General features: G+C 51.7%; 1 protein-coding gene across 1 annotated transcript in view; it reads right to left on the bottom strand.

Moving 5' to 3' along the window:
- dnah9 (dynein, axonemal, heavy chain 9) overlaps positions 1–26,966 on the bottom strand; it is an 80,772-nt gene that overhangs the window by 17,710 nt on the left and 36,096 nt on the right. The window contains 24 exon segments of the mRNA XM_062475356.1: positions 431–579; positions 1,051–1,192; positions 1,195–1,243; positions 3,842–3,964; positions 4,277–4,447; positions 6,131–6,271; positions 6,863–7,027; positions 12,553–12,615; positions 12,617–12,758; positions 13,160–13,282; positions 13,514–13,568; positions 13,571–13,748; positions 14,012–14,200; positions 14,999–15,118; positions 15,981–16,175; positions 16,446–16,676; positions 18,471–18,650; positions 18,844–18,924; positions 22,539–22,772; positions 23,487–23,648; positions 24,879–25,021; positions 26,034–26,157; positions 26,499–26,661; positions 26,859–26,878. Of these exon segments, the coding sequence (XP_062331340.1) occupies positions 431–579; positions 1,051–1,192; positions 1,195–1,243; positions 3,842–3,964; positions 4,277–4,447; positions 6,131–6,271; positions 6,863–7,027; positions 12,553–12,615; positions 12,617–12,758; positions 13,160–13,282; positions 13,514–13,568; positions 13,571–13,748; positions 14,012–14,200; positions 14,999–15,118; positions 15,981–16,175; positions 16,446–16,676; positions 18,471–18,650; positions 18,844–18,924; positions 22,539–22,772; positions 23,487–23,648; positions 24,879–25,021; positions 26,034–26,157; positions 26,499–26,661; positions 26,859–26,878 (3,343 nt within the window).

Here is a 26,966-nt window from a genome sequence, read left to right as displayed (position 1 = left end):
GAAAATTATTGCTGTCAAGCTTTAATCTTCCAGTTAAACGTAGCCGTCGTAGGACCAGAATTCTAGGTGACGGCCTGTCTTTCAAATGAAGCCTGCTGATTTATCAGTGTGCCGTGCAGTTAATACTCGGTCAAAGGAACTCGGTGTGTAGAAGAGAACCTTTTGATTTTAGGACGTTGCCATGTTTATCCCCCCCCCCCCCCCCCTGCAGTGGTCCTTGTTTTAACCGCTTATTAGAAAACTACACGGTTCTAGGACATGGTCCAGTTCCCTGTTCCTCACTGTTCTAAGCCTTTGATGGAGATGTGGGCTGTATGGGTGTGTGTGTGTGTGAGAGAGTGGGGTGTGTGTATATGAGTGGTGTGTGTTTGTGTGTGTGAGTAGTGTATATGTGATGTGTGTATGAGTGTGTGTGTGTGTGTTCCTGTACCATGCTTCTCTACGTCCTTCAGAGGGTCGACACCAGGAGACAGGATGAAGAACATGGGCGTGGCCGGGCCAGATTCCTCAAACGAGACGGCAAAGTCGACTGATCGGCCAATCACGTACCTGCTCCCCAGTTTCTCCTCCACAAAGTCTCTGCAGAGGGAGAGGTGAGTCAGCACAGCTCAACACTATCTTTACAGAGACACACACATACACTTATACACTCATACACTCATACACACACTTATACACTCATACACACACACACACACACACACACATATACACTCATACACGCACACAAACGCACACACACACACACACTTATACAAATACACTCATACACACACACACACACAAAGACACTACACTATACTGCACCACACACACACACACACCATAAACAAACACACACCACAGTACAAAGTGATGTATTTCCTAGTGTTATGGAGAGAGATCAAGACAGTCCAGTGTATCAAAGAGTATGCATAATAGATGTCAATCATCTGCACTAAACTACACTCCCATGAAAACGATCTGGTCACACACGTTGACCCCACCTTGGACCAGACAGGGTCATGTGATGCACTGAGGTGAAGGTCAGAGGTTGCGATGCGTTCTGACCTGACGGCATAGGTCATGCGGTCGGGCCTCAGGGCCCTCATCATGCAGAGCCTCTGCAGGGACGACTTGTTCTTCCACTCCTGAGGAAACTTCTCCTTCTCAGGGACCTCCGACTCCACAAACTTCTTCCAGCGCTTGGCGAGCCCTCAATGTCTCGGTCCAGGTTCCGGAACTCTTCCATGGAACACAGAGACTGTGGGGGGTGGGGGGTGGGGGGGGGGGAGAGAGGGGAGGGGGAGAGTAAGAGGGAGTGAGGGGGAGAGAAGGGGAGATGTGGGGAGAGAGGGGGAGGGAGAGAGGTGTGGAGGAAGGGGAGGGAGAGCATAAGACAGTGAGGGGAAGAGCAAGGGGGGGAGGGGGAATATGGGGAGAAGGGGAAAGGGAGAGAGGGGGATAGCAGGACTTGAACAAAATTGATTGTTTCATTCAAAATATGAAGAAGAATTGTTATAATATTCTCCATGGAAAATACCCTCTTGTCAGACAGAATAACACTGGTCAAGGTGAAGCGTTCAAACTTAATTTCAGAAGCCCTCTCACACAGACACACACACACACACAATAGTTTTTCAACAAGAGAGACTTGTGATGAGCCCTAGCAAGGACTCTGTTTTTGTTTACCTCACCAAAAAAAAGCTCCACAAAGGCAGAAAGTTGGAGAAAGTCACTGCTTGGATGACAAAGAGCTTATCTACTTTACCACCAATATAAATTGTATTTATTCAGACGAAAACGCTGAGTAAACACCTCCCTCATACCATGGTGTGTGTGTGTGTCTAGACGTTTATGTGTGTGTTTAAGTGTGTGCGTCTAGGTATGTTTGTGACTGTAGGTGGTGTGTGTAGGTGTATGCCAGTGTGTGAAAGTGTGTGTGTGTGTGTGCCTTGGTGTGTAACAGTGTGTGTGTGTGTTGCAGCACGCGGGGCTTACTGCGTGAGCTCCATCTGACAGACCCTTCATCTCTTCTCTGGAAAAACTGACACCGTCACACAGCAGCACTCGCACAGCGAGGACACACACACACACGCACACGCGCACGCACACACACACACACACACCTGCTCTCCTCAACATCCTCTCTGTCTATCAGGATACACCGTTTTATACCACAAACACCCTAAACACACAATCCTACAATGTAGTAGATAGTACCAGCTCAGCAGGGGGCCGGTAGGTTTTCTGGGCCTCCTGGCTAATATTTACTCAGGGCCACAAAACCTAAATCATACAGGAAAGTTTACAGTTCTGCTGGGACCCCTGGGCCTGACCAGGGCCTAGATTGGAATCATCCGAATCGTCCCACACACACACACACGCAATCCTACAGTGCAGTTCAGGACAAGGTAAAGATGGCCAGGATAAAGTAACATATATCCACTCAGTCCTCCGTGGAACAGCGTGGTTTATTAGCAGCCGCGGTTGGCAGGCTGTCAGACAGCCCACACAGGCCCTGAGGGAGAGACCAACACCGATGCCTGCTTCGAGAGGCCCAGGTAATCACACCATCTTTTATCCTCATTTAAAGCTCTCCAACTGATTACCCTCCCCAGCCACGATAAGATATCTAGTGACAGGATTTAATTAAGAAGAACCCTAAACGTCTAGGCGGAGGGAGTCGAAGCCGAAACCCGTGTCTCCGGGAGGGTCACAGTTAATATTGCAGGAGGTCCCGGGTGAAATATTCACGAAGACGAAAGCCAAAGAGCCCGGCTGACGTCGGTGGGTTTCGCTCGGCGCTAAACAGATGTGACAGAACAAGAGGAGGAGCGGGGTTGGGCTGTGGGGGGGAGGGGTGTGTGTGTGTGTTTGTGTGGGTGGTGGAGCGAAGAGGGGGGGGTCAGAGGGAGAGGAGGGGACAGAGAAGCGGGGGTCAGAGGGATCGGGGGACCCCGAAAAAACGAGGTCCACAGTGGTAGCCGGCTGCAGACTGTCCGACAGGTAGGGGGGGGGGGGGGGGGGAGGGATTCCGTGGTTTGTCCTTCGTCTCGAACCGGCGAGCTCACGCACCGAGACCAAGAACAAGGCCGAGAGAGAAAAAGAAAAAGGAACCAAAAGGCAAAAAAACACGCCTCGGGCCTTTTTCGTACGAAGCTTCAGTCTTAGTGCTGCATTGTTGTTGAGTGGGCCGGCGTCCCCCCGGCGGGGCGCCGTGTCCCCCCCCGCAGCCTCGGCAGGGGGGCCGTGCTGGAACAGAGTGCTGAAATGACTACGGGGGAGCGGGCGGGAACAGTCAGAGTGCTGCGGAGAGACGGGCCCGCGGAGCAGGGGCTGCTTTTAACGAGGGGGTCCGGGGGAGGGGGGGCTCTCCGCTGGGTCGGGGTCAGGCACACGGGCACGTCCAGTAGCTTACCGGCTCCTGCGCCGCTCGAGTGTCCTGCCAGGGTCTAAAGTGAGTGTGTGTGGGGGGGGGGGGGTGTGGTGTGTCGTGTGTGGTGTGTGTCTGTGGGGGGGGGGGGGTCGTGTGTGAGAGTGTTTGGTGTGTGTGGGGGGGGGAATCGGGCATAGAAATAGCCTGCTACTCCAGTAAATGGCTCTTTTTAAAATTATTTTTTCTTTCTTGTATATAAGATTACCTAACCTGCACGAAGACATCATGAATCTCAATGAAGAAGCTTCTGCTGCGTTTAACTTGCAGGTCTCCAAAAGACAACGGGACAGGATGAATGACCCAAACATCCCCCATGTTTATCATAAACTTCAATCTTAAATCTCCACATATCTGCCACGACAAACTCCCTTTCTTCCTCTGCATCCGGGACTTCAGGGGCTGCATCACTTCCTGTTTCCTCACCTTGATCCCGCCCCAGGAGTGGTTGGACAGGAAGTCCACCGGCGAGGTGGCCCCTGGTTGGACAGGATATCTCAGCAGAAAGTCCAGCTCTGCTGGGTTGATCTCCTTGTTCATTAGCAGGATCTGGGGTTGGATGAGACAGAAGGCTTAGCTCTTCACTCTCTTGTGACTTGATATGAAAAGACATTTGGACCAACATTCAAGATGAGTGTGTGTGTTTGTGTGTGCACAAGAGCCAGGCTCGTGAATGTGTGTGCGTGGTGCGAGCATGCACGTACGAGTACATACGAAGACAAGCACGTGCGCACATGTACGTGAACGAGCGCGGGCGTGCGCCCGTGCGAACATGTGACCGAATGCACGAGTGTGCGCGCGTGGGAATAGGTGTGTGCGTGGACGCGCGCGTGTTGGCGTGTGTGAGAGCGCGTGACCCGCCTGGAAGACGAGCTGGGCTATGTAGGTGAGCTTGTCGCACTCGAACAGGCCCCTGGTGGTGTAGTTGAAGACGGAGGAGGTGATGCTGTCGGTCAGACTGGCCACCCTGGCGTGCAGGACTTCCTCCGGGCGGGCCCTCAGAACCGCCTGCTGGAACACCACGCTGAACGCCTGCGGAACACGGGACACAGAAACACGGGGTGAGGAACTTCCGACCACGGGACACACAACACGGGGTGCTGAACACGGAACGCAGGATACACGGGATGTGGCCCATGAGATGTGGAACATGAGATGTGGAACATGAGATGTGGAACATTAGCCTGGCTCTGCCCTCCTACGTACTTCCGCTCAATGTTCATTTTGCTTCTGTACTGTGTCTGGGCTTGAGGTATACTGGTCAGATGTCTCCGCTAAACTTTTTACCGGTCCAATCAGCGAACAGAGGGAGTGGCTGAGAACGTTGACGTTGATGTCGTGCGCTAGTTTGAGTTGTTGTTACGAAATGGCGGTTGTGGCAACGCTGCCGAATATCCAGAAGTTAAAGCCGGAGCAAGAACAATCTTTGACCCCCACGGGGTTCGTTTGATTTTCCAACTAGCTCCGTTAGTGGTGAAGGAGTTGGCTAAGGCGAACGCTAGCAATTGGTTATGCCAGATCCAGAGTGGCTCTGGGCAGATCCAATAGTTTTGAAATTCAACAGAGTACCCGCCTTCAAGGAAGTTAACGCTTGTCAATGGATCGAACCCAGACTCTATGTACAAATGCAATGTACGAGAGTCTGGTTAGGACCAGGCTAGTGGAACATGGGATGTGGAATCCGAAACAGGGGATGCACAATACGGAACACGGGAAACAGAACATGGAACACAGAACACATACATGTCGTTTCACCGGGAGCCCTACATTCGTGTCGCACAGTATTTCGAGCAATTTTGCCTGCCAAGGCAAATATTTTCCAAAAACACAGTCTGGAGGACGTATAGAGGAACAGATGAACTGTAGTGAACCCCTTGACCAGTCCTGGACTCCTGGTCGTTCTCCACTTAACAGCGCCTGAATCATCTCGTGTCCTCCTCAGGTGGACGCCAGCACACGCGTGTTCTCCCCCGTGATGGAACAGCAACATACAGCACCCGACATCCTCCACGTGCGCTCCATCCCCGCCCGCTGTGGAACGACCCCACGCGGGTTTCATTTCAATTTCCGAGGTCAGGAAATGCTTTCCCTCTCAGCGGGTTGTTAGACTCGGCATCATTCGATTACCCGGCGTGCGGCGGAGAGGGGCCGGGCGAGCGTGATTGCGAACCATATCTCAGGCCACCTCTCCCCGGCGCGGGGCCGGGCGACAATATGAGACCCATCAGGCTCAGGGTAACCACGTTAGGGAGCCGCAAACACAATATGAGGAGAGCGGAGAGCATAAAACACACGGAGCAAATGAAAGGGAAGGAGGAGGAGGAGGAGGAGGAGGAGGGAGGAAGAGGCAGAGGAGGAGGCGTGGAGAGTGGAGACATAGGGACGCAGAAGGAGGGGGGGAGGGGGCCGGAACATTAGGAGGAAGGGAGGACGAGGAGGAGGGAGGAAGAGGAGGGCGGAGGGAGGAAGAGGGAGCCGTCGTCGAGGGGGAGGCGGGGGCAGAGAGGAGGCCGGGCGAGTAGAGAGAAGGGATGCAGGAGGAGGGAGGGGAGAGGGGAAGGAGGGAAGGAGGGGGGGAAGAGAGGAAGGAGGGAGGAGGAGAAGGAGAGAGTGTGGATGCAGAAGGAGGGAGGAGTATGGCGTGTGAGTGATGGGCGGGGGGTGCGGGGGGTGTGCGGTGGGGGGGAGGGGGGGGTGGGTCACGGAGCAGCCTACCTTGAGGGAGAACTGGTACATGGGGTGGATCTTGTTCAGGTCGTTCATGATGAAGTAGAGCAGGGAGGCTCGGCCGGCGGCAGGCCGGTAGTGCTCACGGGCCTCGTTGATCTGGGCCTCCGTCACCTTGGCTTCCTTCACCTGCAGCACGGCCATGGCCCCACACACACACACACCAACACACACACACCATACACACAACCAATCATACAGACATATACACCAAAACACACACGGCGTATCATACACACCACACCCACAGCCACACGGAACGTGATACACGCACACACAGATGCACACGTAACATTCATGCACGGGCACACACGTAGAAAACACACACACCATACACGCACAGGTGCACACACATGGCAAACATTCAACATCCACACAATCGTCCACAGCAAACAGACAGAGAGTCGTTTACAGAGATAGATTGATATCGAACCCATACAGGTCAAGCAAACCCCATCAGAAGGGAAAGCAAGAAGACCACAAGAAGAGAGAGAGAGAACCACAGAAGAAGAGCGAGAAGACCAAAAGAAAGACCACAAAAGAAGAGAAGAAGAACCTGAGGAGTAGAGAGAAGACCCCAGAAGAAGAGAGTGAAGGAAGACCAGGAGAGAGAGCGAGAGAGAGAGAGAGAGAGAGAGAGAGAGAGAGAGAGAGAGAGAGAGAGAGAGAGAGAGAGAGAGAGAGAGAGAGAGAGAGAGAGTGAGAGGAAGGGGGGCGTACCTTCTCCTCTATCTCGGCGGCCGTGCGCTTGGTGACCTCCAGGTTCTCCACCAGCTCCGTGTCTCCCAGGAAGTCTCCCGAGGCGGAGGACAGGCGAGACAGCAGGTTGTCCTCCAGGGTCTTCAGAGTGATCTTGAAACCGTTCTGCTGCTTCGTCAGGTTGGACTAATACACACACACGTAAACACACGCACGTAAAGACATGCACGTTCGCAGGTCAGGTGACAAACAAACCGTAAACAGACAGGCCAAGGGAAACTGGCAAATACATACCGTATGTTAACACACACACACAGGTCAATAGAAACTGGTAAATACATACTGTATGTAAACACACACACACAAAGGTCAAGAGGTGACCTGAAAGAAATGCACACAACCACACAGAAACACACGCATACCCACGCACACCAACAGATGTAAATACACGCGCCGACGGAAACAAACACAAACAAATCCACCCGCACGCCCACACACACCCCGGCGGACACGCAAACGGGAAGACACGCGGCGCGGGGGGGGGAGGGACGAAGGAGCGGGGCGAAGGTTGGAGTTCCCCCGCGAGCTGGGGTTCAGACGAGGAGCGAGGTCAACGCTCGCACCTTCCACTGCCGAGGCAACATTAGGCTTGATTAAAACGCAGAGCGGCACCCGACAGACCGATCCCAGACGCTAATTACCGGAGGGGGATGATTAGACATGAAAGGGGAGGGAGGAGAGGAGGGGAGTGGAGGGGAGCTACTGAAGGACACCTCAAAGGCGCGGATGATCAATATGCTCCGCATCGGCCATCGAAGGACATGGAGGGAGAGCGAGAGTGGAAGGAGAGAGAGAAAGCGAGGCGGAAAAAGAGGGAGGGTGGGAGGTAGAGAAGGTGGAAAAAGATTAAAGGAGCGTGAGAAAGGGAAGAAAAAAAAGAAAGAGGGAGAGAGAGAGAGAGAGGGAGAGAGAGAGAAAGAGAGAGAGAGAGAGAGAAAGAGAGAGAGAGAGAGAGAGCTGTGTGGTAGATGAAGCATCGTCCTCTGGGTTGTGGACATCAGTCCCAGTCCAGCCCCAGAGACTCCTCATCCCTCCAACAGGCCCAATCCTTGGGCTTCCATGGCCCAGCTGGAGCGATGCCTCACGCACGATAGCTCACACACACCGACACCGTACACATGCTCGCACAAGTGTTTTCACACACACGCACGTGCGCCGCCGCCTCACACTCACACACACGCTCACACAATCGCCATTCACACCCGCACACACACTGTAACCATGACAAAGGGCCACCTATCTAACAACACCAGTGGAGCCGACATGTAGAAAACAGTGTTTATGACGCACGGTACAGTACGATCGTTAGCCGTGAGAATAGTTTCCAGCCGAGAGAAAGTCCCCCTACAGCAGGGACCTGTGCGACGCAATCACGACCGGCTGATCAAATGACAGGATCAGTCGACTACTCATCTGAGCAGGAAACACACATCACACATCCAGATGTTAACCAGAGAGAGAGATGGAGAGTTTGGAAAGAAGAGAGGGAGCGATTGCCGTTCCTTAATGAGTGGAGGATGACCCAGTCAAACGGAACCTTCCGCACCTCCCCTCCCTCATTCTCTCTCCCGTCTCCCACTTCTCTCCCCCCCCCCCCCCCCCCCGTGTCCCCCCATCTCGTCTCCCCAGTCCCCGTCTCGGGGGAGAAGCCATCTGCCTCCTAGCACCACCAGTTTTAATAATGAGTCAGTTATTAACGATCAGATCTCCGTTGGCGTATTGTATGGGTAATTACCCTAGCCGGGGAAAAACAAACAATTAAATAGTCAGCAGAAAGCCCTAATTGGGATTAAAATGAGATAATACATCTATCATTTGGGGTAAATGATTACAGAGCACCAATGAGCAGCCCTGTTGAGGTAATTTGGGAAGCGGAGCAGATTCTCACTCTCATTAACCATGAAGGCACGTGTCGAAACTGAGGTACACACATACACACACACAAACACACACAAGGGGGGGGGGGTTGGAGGGGAAGCGATTAAAGGCGTTTGGGGGTCCCTTGTGGCCTTTCCCAAAAAAGGCGCTCTGACATTTGAAGCTCCTCAGCTCCCATTTGAAAGGGGAAAACGAGCGCTCATCGACCCAGAGTGCTGCTCCGCGGCCCAGCTAACCTCATTACTGGTCTAACGACATCAATACTTTCCACAGACCATGAACAGGTACACCCAATTTACAGGTCTCCCATCGGCACGTTGATTGCTGTCGGTCACCTGGAGGGGCTTGTTTATGGGCAACACGGCGCGGAGGTTTAGAGCAAGGCTTCCTGGAGTGTTGTCACGAAAGCCGCGTACACCCCCCTCACCCCTTCAGTGTTAATTAAAATGATAAGTGAGTACCATACCCCTTCTTCTCCTCTCTTCGCTCTTATCCCATCTCAATGCAACGCTAATTAAACACGCTTCATTAAATAACATTCCCTCAGAAATCTGCTGAGGGGACACAAGGCTTCAAATAACTGACATCCCCAGTTTTTCTTTTTCACTTCTCGTCTTTGCCGCAATTCGTTTTCGACTGTCGTCGGCCTGTGGATCGAAGCCTTCAGGAGTCCTTTCAGATGTGTGTGTGTGTGTGTGTGTGTGTGGGGAGAGGGGGGGGTGAAGAAAAGAGAAGAGAGGATGACGATGCAAATAAGACCGGTGATGGGAGAGAATCTCTAGAGCTGGTTGAGAAACCTTAGATATCATCACCCTGACCCCCCTATTTTGACGATCTGAAACGCAAGTATCAAACCGCAAAGCGCAAGTAACTTTGTGGGCGGGACTCCGGCTCGGTTGCTATTTTGCCGGCGGGATAAATGACTTTGCGCCTGGCGCAAATCTAAAATGGGTAGGTCCGAAGTAGCTATATTACTAATGGGTGTGGTTTGGGCGTAACGTGCAATAAACCAATCAGAGCGTCATCTCACATTCCCTTTAAGAGCAGCGCTTGTTCCATGGCGGATTGCTATTATAACGGCGGATTTGCCAGGCGCACGCCAGGAGCGGTTCACAGCCAAGGAGACCGACGTTCTAGTCAGGGCCGTAACAGATGGATAAGTGACATTGTATGGGAAAGGCAGAGCAGTTTTCTCATTGCACTAAATTGCCCGCTCATGCTGCTCATTCAAATTCTTATTCTTATTTTTATATAGCCTACCCTATATTTTATTTTTTAAATTGTTTGGTTCTTGGAATTAGTTTAACTATTGTACTTTTTTACTTAATTTAAGACCCGTATATGTTTATTGATTGCACCTTCCTGCCACAGTAAATTCCGTGTTTGTGTAACATAGGCTACATGGCGAATAAACCGAATTCTGATTCTGATGGAGATGGGAGAACAAAACCCACCCAAATTAGCTTCGGTTAAACAGGCGTGGGAGAAAATTGCCACAATTGTTACAAATCATGTTCACATACATAGAGATTTCTCATGAAATCTTTTTATAATCATTGAAGAAATGTAACACACCATAAATCAAAACAATGTAACGTAGCTTCGCAGAAAGAAGACCCTGGCCTCGCCAGCAGTGTGCACGGACCAAGCTTGCGCCCTTAAAATAGCATCTGAATAATGCGCCATTGACTTTAGACCACGTTTTTCCTGGTCAGTGGCGGAATTGTTTTTCGGAAACTGCAAAATAGCACCAGGGAACGTTTGCGCCGGAACACGCCTCCTTTTTCGCTGAACCGCCCACGGGAGCGCAAGGTCATTTCGACGTGCGTCTGTAGAGGGAAAAGTCCGCTTTACGTCGAGTGCAAACTAGGAATGATACTTGCGTCGTTGACAAAGTCAATTGCGCTGGGTGCAAGATCGGGCCCTGAGTGTGTGTGTGAGTGACAAAAAGGGTCAGTGTGTGAAAGATGGTGTGAGTGTGTGAGCGCTTGTATGTCATTGGGTGTGTGTGTGTGCATCATTGCTATCAGGTACAAGTGTCCTCTTTGAAGCAGGATTTCTGACCCCCCCCCCCCCCCGCACTCCAGACAAGAGGTGCAGGAGAGGGGAGCTCACAGGAAGGGGATGTAGGAGGGCGGTGAGATAGTCAGTAGTGATTCATGGACGGGCGAGAGATAAATCTGTGGAGTGTTTTTGGCCGGGCGACAGTTACATCTGTGGAGTGCTGATGCAGTGGGAAGAGAGAGCGAGAGCCAGGGCCTCTAATTTCTCTCCCGGAGCCAGCGTCCGCCCCTCGTCTCCAGACCGGCTGACGAGCCGGCCCCGCGAGCCGCCGCGACCATGTGGCGTCATTAGCCACGGCAGGCTTTGATCAAGCCAATCCTCCCCTAATTAGCGGCATTTACAGACGTGCTGGCTGCTCGGTGGAAACTACCAGCCCTCACTGCTCATTAGGGGGGAGAGTGAGAGGCTGTGGACAGCCCTGATTGGACGCCGGGCGCTGGCCAAGGCACTTCCTGTGATGAGGACATGATGGCCATGTTGTGACAGCTACACCGCTAACATTGCAGCCACAGGCAATTACAAGGCAATTATGAGGCCAATAGTCATCAAATGAGGCCACCACATGAGGTAAAATGGCCTTCTGATGACAGAGTCAAATCTATATTGCCATCGTTTGGAAAAAGATTGGAAAAAGGTATTTGATTTAGAGTACAAGTAATGAGCAATTTATTAAGTGGATTACCTGAAGATGAAATATCTAGTTTTTCTCTCAAATTGTACACACATGCAGAATCCCCCCACACACACACGCGGGCCCATGCATAGGCATGCACACACACAGTTACCATATTTATACATTCAAGCACACACACCAACTTTCTCGCACACATTCACATCCATGCGCACGCACACACACACACACGGGCCCACGCATCGGCACGCACACACACACACACTTACCATATTTACGCATTCAGGCACACACACACACACCAACTTTCTCGCACACATTCACATCCATGCGCACGCACACAAGCGCACAATGGGATTCTGTTGTGAGTTTGAGAGACTCGTAGCTCTGTAATCATCAGCCCTGCCAGAGCAAGCCCTTAATGAAGTCCACCTGCTGCTTGTTTAGGAATCAAAGAGCACACACTCACCAACTACTCTGATGCTGCTTGACACAGAAGGATTTGTGTCAGAAGTAGAGATATCAGAGAGATCATTATGAAAGTAGGAGAGAGAGAGGGCCAGGTAGAGAGAGAATGGGAATGAGAGACATAGACACAGAGACAGAAAGAAGATAGAGAGAATGAGACACGTAGAGAGAGAGAGAGAGAGAGAGAGAGAGAGAGAGAGAGAGAGAGAGAGAGAGAGAGAGAGAGAGAGAGAGAGAGAGAGAGAGGAGAGAGAGAGAGAGAGAGAGAGAGAGAGAGAGAGAGAGAGAGAGAGAGAGAGAGAGAGAGAGAGAGGGAGAGAGAGAGAAAGAGAGAGAGGGAGAGAGTGAACAAAGAGAAAGGATAAATAAAGTCATTGGGACTGCTTTGAGAGCTGGTTTGAAGAAAGAGTGGGTGGTCTAATCGCCTCTTTAGAGATGTGAGAACTACTGAAGAGACAGCAGAAAAAGAAGAAAAAAAAGATCTTCAACTAACCCTCTTTTGAAGATCTTAAAACAACAGACGCGCACACACACACACATACAATCTCATAGATTGGGTTCAGCCACTCCCCTCCTCCCCCCCCCCTCCCCCCCTCCTACTCTCCCCCACCTTGAGCTCCTCCAGGTCGGGCCTCTCCATGCTGACCACGCTGGCCAGCAGCTGCTCCTCCAGGGCCGTCCCGGGTCACGGTGAAGTTGGTGAGGGTGCACTGGGCCTGCAGCTCGGGCTGGTAGTGGGGGCTGGCCAGCTTGGTGTGCAGGATCAGCTGGAAGCTGGGGTTGTACTCGCACTCCTTATCCCCTATCTTGATGTACCTGTGGTTAGGGAGGGGAGAGAGAGAGAGAGAGAGAGAGAGAGAGAGAGAGAGGAGAGAGAGGAGGAGAGAGAGAGAGAGAGAGAGAGAGAGAGAGAGAGAGAGAGAGAGAGAGAGACAGAGAGACAGAGAGACAGAGAGAGAGAGAGGGTAAGAGCAAAGGGAGGGAGGGAGGGAGGGAGGGAGGGGAAGAGAAAGGGAGGAGAGAAGTAAAGTGGTGAGGACAGACAGAGGGAGAGAGGAGAGAAAAAGAGAGAGAGATGGGCAAAGATAAAAAGGAAGGGAAGATAATTATAGTATTTGACAGCAAATCTGCCTGTATGGAAGTTTTCGGGTTATACACGATGAGCCATTATCAGGGGGTGACCAGAACCTGACCAAGAACCAGAGGCAGACCCTCACCTGCCCTTCTTGATGGTCTCCCGGCCCAGTAGAGGCCCCAGAACCGGGTCCACTGTCTCCTCTAGGTTCTCTATAAGAACCACGTCCCCCTCTGCCAGAGCCCGCTCTATAGAGTCCAGGTAGCTGGGAGCAGCAAGCACACACACACACAGGATCTTTAGATTCATAATAGCATTACAGTACCTACACACACACACACACCTACATACGCCTCCCCTCCGACACACACCACACCTACATGAACACAACCCCCCCAGAACACACACATGGACTCAAACTCATCTACATAGAACCTCCCATCCCCTAAAACACACCCTCCCTCCCTCCCTCACACACACACACACACACACACACCCTCTCTGCCCGATGCGGATGATGCGGAGTCCTTCCCCGTATCTGTTCTTGATCACTTGATGCCCTGCAGCTGGGGGTCCACCATGAGCGGGCAGCGCTGGCAGGAAGTGAGGATGGTGGCGTTCTCCGTGGACATCCTGTCGGCGGGCAGGCCCTCGTTCTGCCAGGCCGCCACATCGGCGTCGTCCGTCAGCATGGTGAGGGGGTCCAGGTCAGGGGTCACGGGGATGGGCACCTGGGGGTGTGGGGGGTTAGGTCAGAAGAGCGGTGTGCGTGAAAGTGTGTGTGTGCGAGTGAGAGAGAGGGTGAGTGTCAGTCAGAATGTGTGAGTGAGTGAGTGAGTGAGAGAGAGAGAGGGAAAGAGAGAGTGTGTGCCTGTGTCAGTGTGCGCGTGCGTGTGTGCATGCTACAAGGACTCACAACCGTGCTAGCCCGCATCTCCACACATATACTCCACAGGACATGTGTGTGTATGTGTGTGTGTGTGTGTGAGTCCACCTGCAGCTGGCTGAGGTAGGGCCTCCAGGTGTGGTCCATGAGCTGCAGCCGGTAGCGTCGGGTGAAGTAGCCCAGGTAGGAGACGAAGGCGGTGATGAGGAGGACGTCTCCACACATGGTCCTCTCCTGGCTCCTGAAGCTGTCCACCGCCTCGGCCCAGCGCACGTTCTCGGACGCCAGGCCCCCCACCTGGGTGGGCCCCGCAGGGAACACACACACCGAGTTCATGGCATTTGTAATGACAACCAAAAAGGTTGGAATTCTCGGTCCATCTCGATAGTTTCCCGGCAGTCTTAACTTTAGAGCCATCTCGTTAGACCTAGTTCTATAGACTTCCACCTACAGCGGTAGTACCGCCGCCTCCGGTACTAACATAGACTTCCATCATCTAGCACCCACACTTCCCAAATCCCATATTCTGGCTCCTGAGTGACCACTGACCCATCGACCATCGTCCTCCATCCAAATGAGAGCAATGATTCCCTTGTCATCCCCTCATTAGAGCTCTCTCCTGATCCTGAGACGCTCAGCTCCACCCTGCATGCGCTCAGGTTGGGATAATGATTACTGTAACGATTCCTCAGAGTGTTTGTCCACAACTCGGGATTGTGCTGAACACGTCAGTCTCTCAGGATCAACCTTCGTTTAATTTAGATGATCATAGTAATACTGTCAACAACTCGTCTGCTCATTTCCCTGCCGTCAGCAGGGGGATTTGACCGCCTGCTGCAGGTTGGGGGGGGGAAGGGGGGGGCGCGTGTGAGAGTGTGTGTGTCTGCGTGTGTGCGTGCGTGTTCTGGAGTGTATTAAAGAGTGTGTACGTCGAGTAAGAACTGGATGGTGAGTGTGTGTGTGTGTGTGTGTGTGTTTGTTTGTGTGTGTGCCTGTGTCTCTGTGTATGGTGTCTGCGTGTTTGTGTGTGCCTGTGTCCCTGTGTGTGTGTGTGGTGTGTGTGTGTGTGTGTGTAGCATCTCTTGGCCCACTCACCAGGCGGTTGGCGAGGGAGATGGTGCGAGCGGTGGACTCGGCGTCCTGCTGGCACCTGAGTTTGTCGGCGGTGGCTTTCTCAAATCTGGCTGTCAGCTTGGCCAGGTTCTCATTAAGGAGCTGACACACACACACACAGACACACACACACACACACACAGACACACACACACACAGGCACACAGGCACATACACAAAAACACAAGAGAGAGATCCTGCTTGTTAAGTTACAGTACAGAAAGGCTTTAAATGAGAGTTGCACTCATTACATGGAAGAGAGCAAGCACCTTTCCTCAAGATGAAACAAATCTAGTTTGTCAAAAAGTTCAAGAAGAAGTTTCCCCGCACAAGGACGTATTTGGCATACGGAAGCTATTACCACGAGGACAAACACCATTAAATGTAAATTAAGTTGGAGGCACCAAAGTTTCATTTATTAGTTTGTGGATTGCTAATTCCCCTTGGCTGCAAACCCACTCTTTGAATGAAAGTGTGGCCTGAAGGCTAGCTAATGACAGGGAGAAGTGTGGAGCTTATTAGTGTGTAAACCCCAGACTCCTCAGGGCTGGACACTGACAGCAAACACACACAGAGACAGCTGTGCCTAGAGTCAGGAACACTGAGTTTGACCAAAAAAAACAACAAATAATTAAAAACACTTCAAACTCATTTTGAAAAAGTATGCCTTGATGCAAAAAAAAATTAATGCATCGATGTATCCTAATGCAAATATACACATTTCATAGTGAGTATTTCTTTCTCGCTCCCCTGCAGTAAGCAATTGACTTCCAAGGGAGCACTTCCCTTCAAAGTGTCCTTGAGCCAGACACTGAACTCCAAGTTTTTCCCGATGGGCAGACCAGCGCCTTGCATGGTGTGTGTGTGGGGGTGCGTGCGTGCGTATGACAGGCAAACATTTAAAGGGATTTGAGTACCTTTAAGATAGCAATAGCACTGTATAAAAATGCAGTCCATTTCTTACATTGATCTTGGACTTGATGACGGAGAGCTTGTCCTGGGCAGCGGCCAGCTCTGTGTTGGCCTTGCTCAGAGCTTGTCTCTTGGGCTCCACCTCACAGAACACCTGGTAGAACTTGACGATGTTTAGGACCCAGGAGCAGAGACCGGCAGCCGCCAACGACTTAGAGGCCACCAGGTCGGGCTGGAACTCTGGGTCCTGAGGAGGAGGAGCAGGAGGAAGGGGAGGAGGGAGGGGGAGGAGGAGTTTTATGTGGTGAGTTATGGTCTGCAAAGAGCCTCCAAAGAACAGGAAGTTCAAATGCCCACCACACCCCTTAACTCTCCCGATGCACGAACCAGATGTTTCATTACGTGTGATACAGTAACAGTAGACCAACATAGCTCCAGCCCCACAGGCTAAAAGCTGTGTACTGTCATAAACCTTGCTTGTACATCGGTAGGAGGTAACCAGCGTCTCGGCTCTGACCTGCAGGTATGGCTGGATGGCCTTCAGACAGGCTTCCGGAATGTTCTCCTTGTTGAAGTGGACCAGGGCGTCTAGGAAGGCGTCCACCTTGGCCATCATCACCTTGGCAGCCTTCCAGCTGCGGTCCTTGGGCACCCGCCCTCCAGGGGCCATCAGAACCATGACCGCGGCGGTCACGTTGGTCACAGCGACCACGGGGGAGCCAAAGGACTTCAGCTCCGTCAGATTGTTCTGGAGAGAAATGAGGGATGAGCGAGGGATGTGAGGGGAGGGATGAGGGGAGGGATGAGGGGAAGAATGACAAAAAAAAGAGGAATGGTTGAATTTTGTTAAAACCTGCGCAGGTCTGGAGACAGAGTAGAGGACAGGAGGAGAGGAGAAGAGAGAGGAGAGGAGAGGAGAGAAGAGGAGGGATTTAGAGGCAGAACTGACTTTGAGAAGACGGCTGAGGATCGTAATTAGGGATCTGTGGAGAGCAGACTAGGGATTGAGCCGTCGGTTCTGCTTGTTTGAGCACGGAAAACCTCTTAAACGAAGTGTTTAAGAGGTCCCTCAGGTTCTGTCTAACCCAGAGGACCGACAGGTAGAACCCAACTAACAACTGATGAACAGGTAACACACTCCAGAGGAATCCCTTAATACAATAAATTATTGAAGGTAAGGTTGTCTGGCAATGCATACATAATTGTTCAATACCAAGGGAGCTTAATGTTGTCCCGGACAGCGTAAAAGCAACAGACCAGCAATATGACAAACATACTGTACTGCATAAGGAAGTGTAAAATCTCCTTTAATCCAGCAGCCTTCGGTGTGAGGGATAGATCTGGTGGAGGTATGTTCAGGTGTGTTGGGTTGTTCAGTAAAATACCTTGTTGAGGTTTGCTAAATTGGTTAAGGTGTGTTGAGGTGTGTGGTAACATACCTTGTTGAGGGTGTTGAGGTGTGTGGTAACATACCTTGTTGAGGTGTGTTGAGGTGTGAGGTAACAGACCTTGTTGAGGTTTTTGAGGTGTGTGGTAACATACCTTGTTGAGGTGTGTTGAGGTGTGAAGTAACATACCTTGTTGAGGGTGTTGAGGTGTGAGGTAACATACCTTGTTGAGGGTGTTGAGGTGTGAGGTAACATACCTTGTTGAGGTGTGTTGAGGTGTGTGGTAACATACCTTGTTGAGGGTGTGTTGAGGTGTGAGGTAACAGACCTTGTTGAGGTGTGTTGAGGTGTGAGGTAACATACCTTATTGAGGGTGTGTTGAGGTGTGAGGTAACAGACCTTGTTGAGGTGCGTTGAGGTGTGAGGTAACAGACCTTGTTGAGGTGCATTGAGGTGTGAGGTAACATACCTTGTTCAGGTGCGTTGAGGTGTGAGGTAACATACCTTGTTGAGGTGTGTTGAGGTGTGTGGTAACTGTTATAATTATGGATAATTTATGGATAATTTCTTTATCAAGTAATGCACAGAGTCGTTGGATTCAACGAAAGTACAATAGTTTAATGCTTGCCAGCAAGGAGACAAAGTCTGATCGCAATACAGACCTTATTGAGGTGTGTTGAGGTGTGAGGTAACAGACCTAGTTGAGGTGTGTTGAGGTGCGAGGTAAACAGACCTAGTTGAGGTGTGTTGAGGTGCGAGGTAAACAGACCTAGTTGAGGTGTGTTGAGGTGCGAGGTAAACAGACCTAGTTGAGGTGTGTTGAGGTGCGAGGTAAACAGATCTAGTTGAAGTGTGTTGAGGTGTGAGATAACAGACCTTGTTGAGGGTGTCGAGGTGTGAAGTAACAGACCTTGTTGAGGGTGTCGAGGTGTGAGGTAACAGACCTTGTTGAGGGTGTGTTGAGGTGTGAGGTAACAGACCTTGTTGAGGGTGTGTTGAGGTGTGAGGTAACAGACCTTGTTGAGGGTGTGTTGTGGTGTGAGGTAACAGACCTTGTTGAGGGTGTCGAGGTGTGAGGTAACAGACCTTGTTGAGGGTGTCGAGGTGTGAGGTAACAGACCTTGTTGAGGGTGTCGAGGTGTGAGGTAACATACCTTGTTGAGGGTGTTGAGGGCGTCCTGTGCAGCGATGAGGGCCGGCTCAGCCTTGGCCAGATCCTCCTCACAGTCTCTCTGTTTCCCCGTCACCACCACAGCAAAGGACGCCACCTTCCTCTCCTCCTCGTCCGCCACCGCCTTCTCCTTCGACACCTTCTCCGTCTCCACGCCAACCACCTGCGGTCAACCGCCACCACAGATCAGCTATTATGGGATGTCGACGAGACGACCGGTGCAACGGTGGCACGAGCGGAGATCGAGGCTGTGTTTTCGTCTGTGGAACGATCGTGTGGTTTCATGCACAACGATCGCGTTGATTAGTGCGTGACTGTGTCATGTTTCGAGTGTGTCTCGCCGGCCAATCAAACACCTGGATCAGCTGGTCTGCGTCATTGTTCTTCTGCTTCAGCTCCACCTCCTGGGCGGCCAGTTTGGCCTTCAAGTCGTCCACCTGTCCAGGGAGAGGTGATCAGAGGAGATTAGAGGGCCAGAGGTCAAAGGTCACATACCTGGGTTCAAATCCATCTACGTGGCCGAGGCGCATTTGATTTCGAGTCACATTTGGCGCTTGGCGAAAAATAAGCCTTTATTGCAGCTGCAGTGGGTGAGACAAATCAAGTGCACCCAAAGACTTTGAAACTTTCATGTAGTCGTAATTGACCCAATACAATACAAGTTACAATACAAGTCTTCTGGGAACTGTTGAAAAAGATTGCGACTGTTTCCAACTTTCTCCGGGGAGTCACCCTTCAGTGTGCAGTGAGCCGTCATTCCCCGCTCAGTCCAACCAGGTTCATATCCGCCAACAGCAACAGGACCATTCGTGTCGAAAATAATTGGTTTTGATGGTGGATAATTTCATTCACAATGGTTAGCAGTAAGTAAGAAAGGGACTGTCAAAAGAAAGATGAGTGTGTGTGTGTGTGTCTGTGTGAGAGAGAGAGAATGTGTTTGCGTGTGCTTGTTTGTGCGGTTTATTTTTGTCCCTCTCATATTGCGTAAGTGGCAATCACGGTGTGTATCATGCTCTTTAATGAATCTGTCGTTATCAGCTAATTGAATCGCTCGCGTGCTTTTGAGAGACAGCTCATTTGTTTTGTGTGTTTTTTTGGGGGGTTTCGCGTCTCTCATGTCTCATCGAATATTAGGAGAGATAGCATCATCGGCGGAGTACAATGACAATTTAATTGAAAAAGAAGCTCTCTGTGGGCTGGAGAGATGTGCTCTGCTGCAGCTCTGGAGGGGAAGGACGGGCGACCGGACGAGAGTACAGTAAGAGACCCAGAGCTGTGCTGATAGAAGCAGGGAGGATGGGGAGGCTATCAGGGTCTGATGCGCACCAAGGGGTGCTAGCCGTGGCTGGGTTGTGGGGGGGGGGGGGGGGGGGCCTGGGGAGGGTGAAGGTCTGGCTGCTCTCACAGATACACGTACGCACACACACGCGTCGACACACCAGACGTGTACCCACACATCCATGTATGGGGGTGTAATCAGTGTCAGCGGTGAATGTGCGAAGCGCACAGTAGCGCCCGCGCGCGCCTGCGCGATGACATCAAACCTCCGAATGCACGCGACGACCCTACATAGACTGACAACAGACATCCCAAGTCTCCCGGAAGTTCCGTGAGTCTCCCGCATTTCGATAGCGGCTCCCTGACGCCCGCAAATGCTCTGCAATCTCCCGGAAATCGGGGATTTTGTATTCAGAGCGAGCGAGAGGCTGTCCAATGGTCATGTATGGTGGAGAAAGGTGCATATCGCGCATCCAGATTGCGTCCGGGGGGGGGGGGGGGTGTATATGTGCTGGTTGAGGGGGAACATCATGCGTCTGGATTGCGTCCCGGGGGGGCGGTGGCGGGGGGGGGGGGGGGAGGGGGAGAACCCTCCCTGAAATGAGTCTCTGCAGGTTGGAATGTCTGCTTACAATGGCTTTGCCTTGGGTGAATATGTTATTCACCCAGCCGACTTGTTAGTCGGTGATTATTGCCTACTACAATTTTAGCATGGTGGATGGGAGTCCAGCCATGGATTGTTTGTTTAAGAAAACTAATGGCACAAAACTAATTTCTAAAAAGCGATCTAACCCTGCCGAAAGATCTCACGCGTCTAGGCGTGCGCAAGCGTTATCAAATGTAACATACACAAATGACGATGATGATGATGTTTATATGCACACCAAGTTTTCTATCAAACTGTAAGGTGTAGTTGGCTATTCATTCCGTGCTTTCTAAAACTCGCCAGAGTAGCCCACGCGTAATTCACCCCTATCAGGTACGCGGTGAACACAGTGTGCAGCTACACTGACAATAATAGCACCCCATACACACATGCACACATGCACACACGTACACACACTCGTACGCCCACGCATCTGCACACACGTGTACGCGCATAGATCTACACACACACACACACAAACACACACACATATGTGCAAGCCAACACATACTAACCACACACACAAGCCAGCATGCAGAACATACCACGTGAAGAACACAGAACTAACTCCTTCCACACAGCGCTGAACATGACCTCCTAACTTCATGAACATGTCACACCGCGGAAATAAAGCAGTAGCTTACTGCTACTGTTGTTGTTGTTTGGCTGTGTGCTAATTAACCAACAGGAAACCAAACTATGGGGTGTTAAGTGTAGGCACCCCTTCTGGGTTGTAATGCTGGCGAACAACACCCAACTGAACAGCAGATAGCAGAGAGGGGGGGGGAGGAGAGAGATAGGGAGAGAGAGTGAGCAGGGGAGGAGAAGGAGAGAGACAGCTACGGGGGAGAGATAGAGACAGGTGGGGTGGAGAAAGGGAGGCAGAGAGAGAGAAGGAAAGAGGCAGAGAGAGAGGGGAGAGCAAGACAAAGAGGGGGAGAGACGTGCAGAAAGAAAGAGGGGGAGACGTTGGAAAGAGAGAGAAAGAGGGGGAGAGATCGGACAGAAAGAGAGAGAGAGAGCGAGCGAAAGAGACAGAACGCAAGGGAGGGGAAAGAGAGGGGGAGAGAGGGATCAACTAATTGCTTGGAGACGTTACTGAGAGATGTTCCCTGTGCATCTGTACAGAGTGAATCACACCCTCACAATCTCCAGAGCACATCTGGAAGAGCCCACCTACCCACCCCCGGACCCCTCGCACACACATGGTACGTTCCAACAACACAAACGGCTTCTACGAACTACCCACATTTACCAAACAGGGCGACCTAATCTATCCACTGCAGATAAAAAATGACAAAAATCAAAACACAATTTGTCACTGTACCATCATCCATTAACTGAGAGCTCTGAGCAGGTAAAATAAGTATGTATCCTCTGTGCTCACATCTTAACTGCAGTATTTTCCTCTGAACGAAGACTGAATGAAGGAAAAAACCCTCTAAGAAGTGGGGATGTTTACGCGTGGGAGCCCAGGAAAAAACATTTAGTCGGCTGTTGCATTTATTATCTGTTTAGATGAGAAAACAGGTCCTGTGAGCAGGATCTGTCATGTGGTCCAGATATGAGGGGAGAGGAGGTGGAGATTTCCCATTATCACGAAGGGAGAGAGAGGCGATCGTCACCTCCCCAAAGCGATTACTGTCAGAAAAGCGGAAGTGTGTGTGTGTGTGTGTCTGTGTGTGTGCGTGTGTGCACAACAGCGACTCACAACAGCCCTTGCTCGCCCACTCATGTCCATTCTAACACAAGCCAGCAGGGGAACACAAACATACAAAAAAACTAAGCTCATACACACACACACATGCACATGTTGTATACAGTATCTGTGTGTGTGTGTATTCTATGTGTGTTTGTATCTGAGTGTGTGTGTGTGTGTGTGTATCGGTGTGTGTTTGTATCTGTGTGTGTGTATGTGCACTTCTCTGTGTGTGTGTGTGTGTGTATCCGTGTGTGTGTGTGCACCTCTCTTTGTGTGTGTGTGGGCACCTCTGTGTGTGTGTGTATGTGTGTGTGTGTGTGTTTATCTCTGTGTGTTTGTATGTGTGTGTGTGTGTGCACCTCTCTTTGTGTGTGTGGGCACCTCTGTGTGTGTGTGTGTGTGTGTGTGTGTGTGAGAGAGCAGACCTGGGCAGAGGTGCTGTTGAGTTTCTCCAGGCCGTTCTCCAGTCTCTCCATCTTGGAGGTGAGGTCTCTGCTCTTCCTGCCCAGAAGAGCTCCGAACAGCTTGATCTGCTCCAGGAACGACTTGGGCGTGGTGTAGTTGTAGCGCCTTTCATTGGCCAGGTAGTCCTTGGACGCTTGATTGACACTGACGTGGACGAATGCCATGAACTTGCTCACAGACTGCTTCAGCTCAGGCTGGAAGACAGAGATGGTTCGCTTGTTTTAGGCGTTAGGGCCGCACATTATGAATTGGACACTACAGGGAGATAATCAGTGTGTGTATGTCTATGTACAGTGAGTGTGTGTTGCGGTATCATGAGAGGCTGGTCCACTTAGCGGGGTGTAGGGCAGTGCGTCACAACCGGACAGAGCAGGCAAAAGTGCGAGTGAGTCAAACAAAGAAACCGGTTTATTCACCAACAGAAAAAAGTATTTCAGGAAGCAAACACAAGTTATTTGAAAGCAAAACATAGGCTTCATAAAGTTGCTCCTCATTTGGATCCTACCAACGGTATACGCAAGATCAAAGTTCCTCTGGCGTCAAACTCAATTTGTGCCAGGTACGCTTCCCTCTGCTTGGTGTGTGGGTCCACTCTTTTGTACTCTCTGTAATCTCTCTCCCACACTTGAGCTCCCACTTCAATCAGAGGGCTGAGGCATTTGCACCCGTCCGCGTGGTGCATTCTGGGAGACGTAGTTGAGTGTCTATGTACGTGTCGGAGCGAGTGTGTGTAAATGTGTGTGTATTTTGGGCTCGTTGTTATGATCAGTGACCTATGCTCTTTTGTAAAGCTCTCTCTTGGAAGTCGCTTTGGATAAAAGCGTCTGCTAAATGCATAAATGTAAATGGAATGTACTATGTGTGTGTACGTCTGTATGAGTCTGTGTACGTGTACGTGTGTGTGTCACCTCAATGTTGTCCAGCTCCTGCAGGAAGGTGAGGCTGACTGACTCCAGCGCCTCCTGTGGCCACTCATGGAACCAGTCGATGGCCGTGCAGTTGACCACGGCTGGAAACTTCCTGCTGCGCACCCTCAGTCTGCTGCCCACCGGGGAGAAACACAGGGCCACCTGCGCACACACACACACACACACACACACACACACGCACACACGCAGGCACGCCTTCAGCTTACAGTACATCTGATCAACAGACAGGAGACGTCTGCTACCAGTAGAGCAGGGGACAGGAGCGTGAGGGTTGTTCATGTCTATCATGATCCAGCCAAACGGGCTGAGCAGACCAGAGAAGCTGAGAAGTTTGAGCTGAACGAGAGCCTTTAGCTACGACAGACACCAGCCATCTGCCGGCACTGGGGGGAGGGACGGGGATTCAGAGAGAGAATATACACTCCTGCGTGTGTGTGTGTGTGTGTGTTTGAGTGTGTACGTGGGTACGAATGTATATGAGTACATATTTGCATGTGCGTGCGATTGTTCGAGTGAGTGTGTGCGTTATGTGTGCAAATACGTATGGTATATGCGAGTATGTGTGTTTATGTGAGTGTGTGCGTGTATGTGTGCGATGATGTGTATGTGTGTGAGTATGTGTATGTGTGAGTGTGTGTGTGTCGGTGTGTGTGTGAACCAGAATCCCAGCCTCACAGTGCCTGGGCCCATGGGACTGGCATCATCTCATTTGCTGTAGCTCTAAACCCCAGGACACCTCAGCATGCTGGCACCCAGCAGCATCATAACACTGCTGCTACACCTCTCTCTCTCTCTCTCTCTCTCTCTCTCTCTCTCTCTCTCTCTCTCTCTCTCTCTCTCTCTCTCTCTCTCTCTCTCCTCTCCCTCTCTCTCTCCCCCCCTCTCTCCCCCTCCCTCCCTCCCTCCCCACCCCCCCCCACCCCCCTCCCTCAGGGAAGCCAGCGGTGCAAGCAGCTCATCAGCGACGGAATCCCAGTTTGCAGCTGGGTCACAGTAGACCTCCACCGGTGTTATATCACCGGCGTGTCGGCGCTGGGGAGAGACGGCGTGTACCGGAGATGATGCAGGATCGTTAGGGACCTCGGGCAGCACACACAGGTGTCGAGGGACACATTTCATTTGAGTACACCGCCTGCACTGTCTGGGTTTTTATTATAAGTTATGATTCTGGCGCTGATGGGTTGCTGGAGGTTTCTGTATATTGCACACAGCTGGTTGTGGGGCGAGACAAGGGGATTAGATGGGGACTCGGAAAATCCGGTGAACTTTTCTTTTCCCCCCCGGAGAAGTTAAAGGATGTTGTTTCTGGAGTAGACCTCGGTTGGAAGTCTTACTTTTCTCCTGGTCGGGTTCGGCGAGCCTGGGCCTCACCTTGAGCTGCCGTCGGACCCGGTCGATGAAGAATTTCCAGCAGTTCTCGCGCGTGTCCATCGAGCCGGACGCCCGCACCTCGCCCCGCACGCCTCCGACGATGCTCTCCGCCTCGTCGTCAGCGAAGAGATCGGGGATTTCACCTGCGGGGGCGAGGGAGGGGGGAGGGAGGGAGTGAAGGAATCCCTTTAAAAATGCATGGTATAGTGAGGCAGCAACACCATGTGCAGAGGGTGGAGAGGACTATGTGAGCGTTCTGTAGGCAGGCTGGCAGGCAGGCAGGACCAGGGTCAGAGAGAGGGGGAGACCCACAGGGCTGTAGAACCCTGGCTCCTCACAAACAAGCCCGTCCCCGGAGGAGAGAGGAGGGCTGACCACCCTGGAGATCCCCAGCACTGCTCCATGTGCTGAGAAGGTCGGCGATGTCAGCGAGCAAAAGTTTCCTGTTCACACTGAACCTCTCCAACAAACCCAAAGCACCCTGATCCAGGGAGTTAGGTGAGCTGTTCACTCATCCCTCTAGCCATCCATCCCTCTATCACGCCCCTCCATCCATCCCTCTATCACGCCCCTCCATCCATCCCTCCATCACGCCCCTCCATCCATCCCTCTATCACGCCCCTCCATCCATCCCTCCATCACGCCCCTCCATCCATCCCTCTATCACGCCCCTCCATCCATCCCTCTATCACGCCCCTCCAGCCATCCCTCCATCACGCCCCTCCATCCATCCCTCTATCACGCCCCTCCATCCATCCCTCTATCACGCCCCTCCATCCATCCCTCTATCGGGGAGTCAGGTGGCTGAGCGGTTAGGGAAGCGGGCTTGTAATCAGAAGGTTGCTGGTTCGATTCTGGCCGTGCAAGATGACGTTGTGTCTTTGGGCAAGGCACTTCACCCTACTTGCCTCGGGGGAATGTCCCTGTACTTACTGTAAGTCGCTCTGGATAAGAGTGTCTACTAAATGACTAAATGTAAATGTATCACGCCCCTCCATCCATCCCTCTATCACGCCCCTTCATCCATCCCTCTATCACGCCCCTCCATCCATCCCTCTACCCACCAACAGTCAAAGAACCTCTCTGCAAGGCAGTGGTGATGAGGATATTCCGACAGGCAGACGAGGCTGGCAGCAAGCAGGGCGAGGAACGTACCGGAAGCCAAGAGATCGTTGACCAGAACCAGGAACTTCTCGTCAGCCACCTGGGCGTCGGTCATCAGCAGCACCGTGCCGATGTTCTTCACACCTGCTCTGATGTAGAGAGACGCCAGGTCACTCTGCGAGGGAGGGAGGGAGGGAAGGAGGGAGGAAGGGAGGGAGGGAGGGAGGGATGGAGGAAGGGAGGGAGGGAGGGATGGAGGAAGGGAGAGCAGAAGGGAGAGAGGTAAAGAGAGGGCATTATACTCCATCCCTGTTATTATATTCTGGAACAAATTTTTTCATAGTAGTTACCAAGGCAACTATAGGCTACTCGTGGCACTGTCTTTCAACATGCGTGTTAATGGAGATGGTGTTCAGGTTAGGTTAAGGAGTGTGTATGTGTGTGTGAGTGTATGTGTATGAGTGTGTATGTGTGTGCGAGTGTGTGTGTGGGTGTGTATGAGTGTGTGCACTGCACCTTGAGGTCTGGGATACCGTAGCCCTTCCTCAGGGTAATCTGGAACACCTCCAGGTTGGAGATGAAGGCAGCCAATCGGGTTAAGCTCTGCTTGCCACTCCCGCCCACGCCAACCAATAGGGCGTTGCCACGGGGAGACTCCAGGATACGGTTGATACGGCAACTATGAAGTGGTGACACATAGAGAGTGAGAGAGAAAAGTAGAGAGAAGGAAAAAGACAGACAGAGGAGAGAGAAAAAGCGAGATGGAGGGAGATAGAGACATCATCATCATCATCATCATCATCATCATCATCATCATCATCGCTCCATGTAGGAAGCTTCCCTCAAGGTTGATAGAAGACAGGTGTTCACTACTACAGCACAACAGCGAAGACCCCCTGACGACGAAGATGAGGAACATAATCAGAAACCACATCAATGAACGTGAAGCGAAAGATGGCTGTAAGTACGATGACACGGAATACG

Source organism: Osmerus eperlanus, chromosome 12, assembly GCF_963692335.1.
Source record: "Osmerus eperlanus chromosome 12, fOsmEpe2.1, whole genome shotgun sequence".
NCBI classification, from domain to species: domain Eukaryota; kingdom Metazoa; phylum Chordata; class Actinopteri; order Osmeriformes; family Osmeridae; genus Osmerus; species Osmerus eperlanus.
Note: the sequence above shows the minus strand (reverse complement) of the source record. Positions and strands in the feature narration are given on the sequence as shown.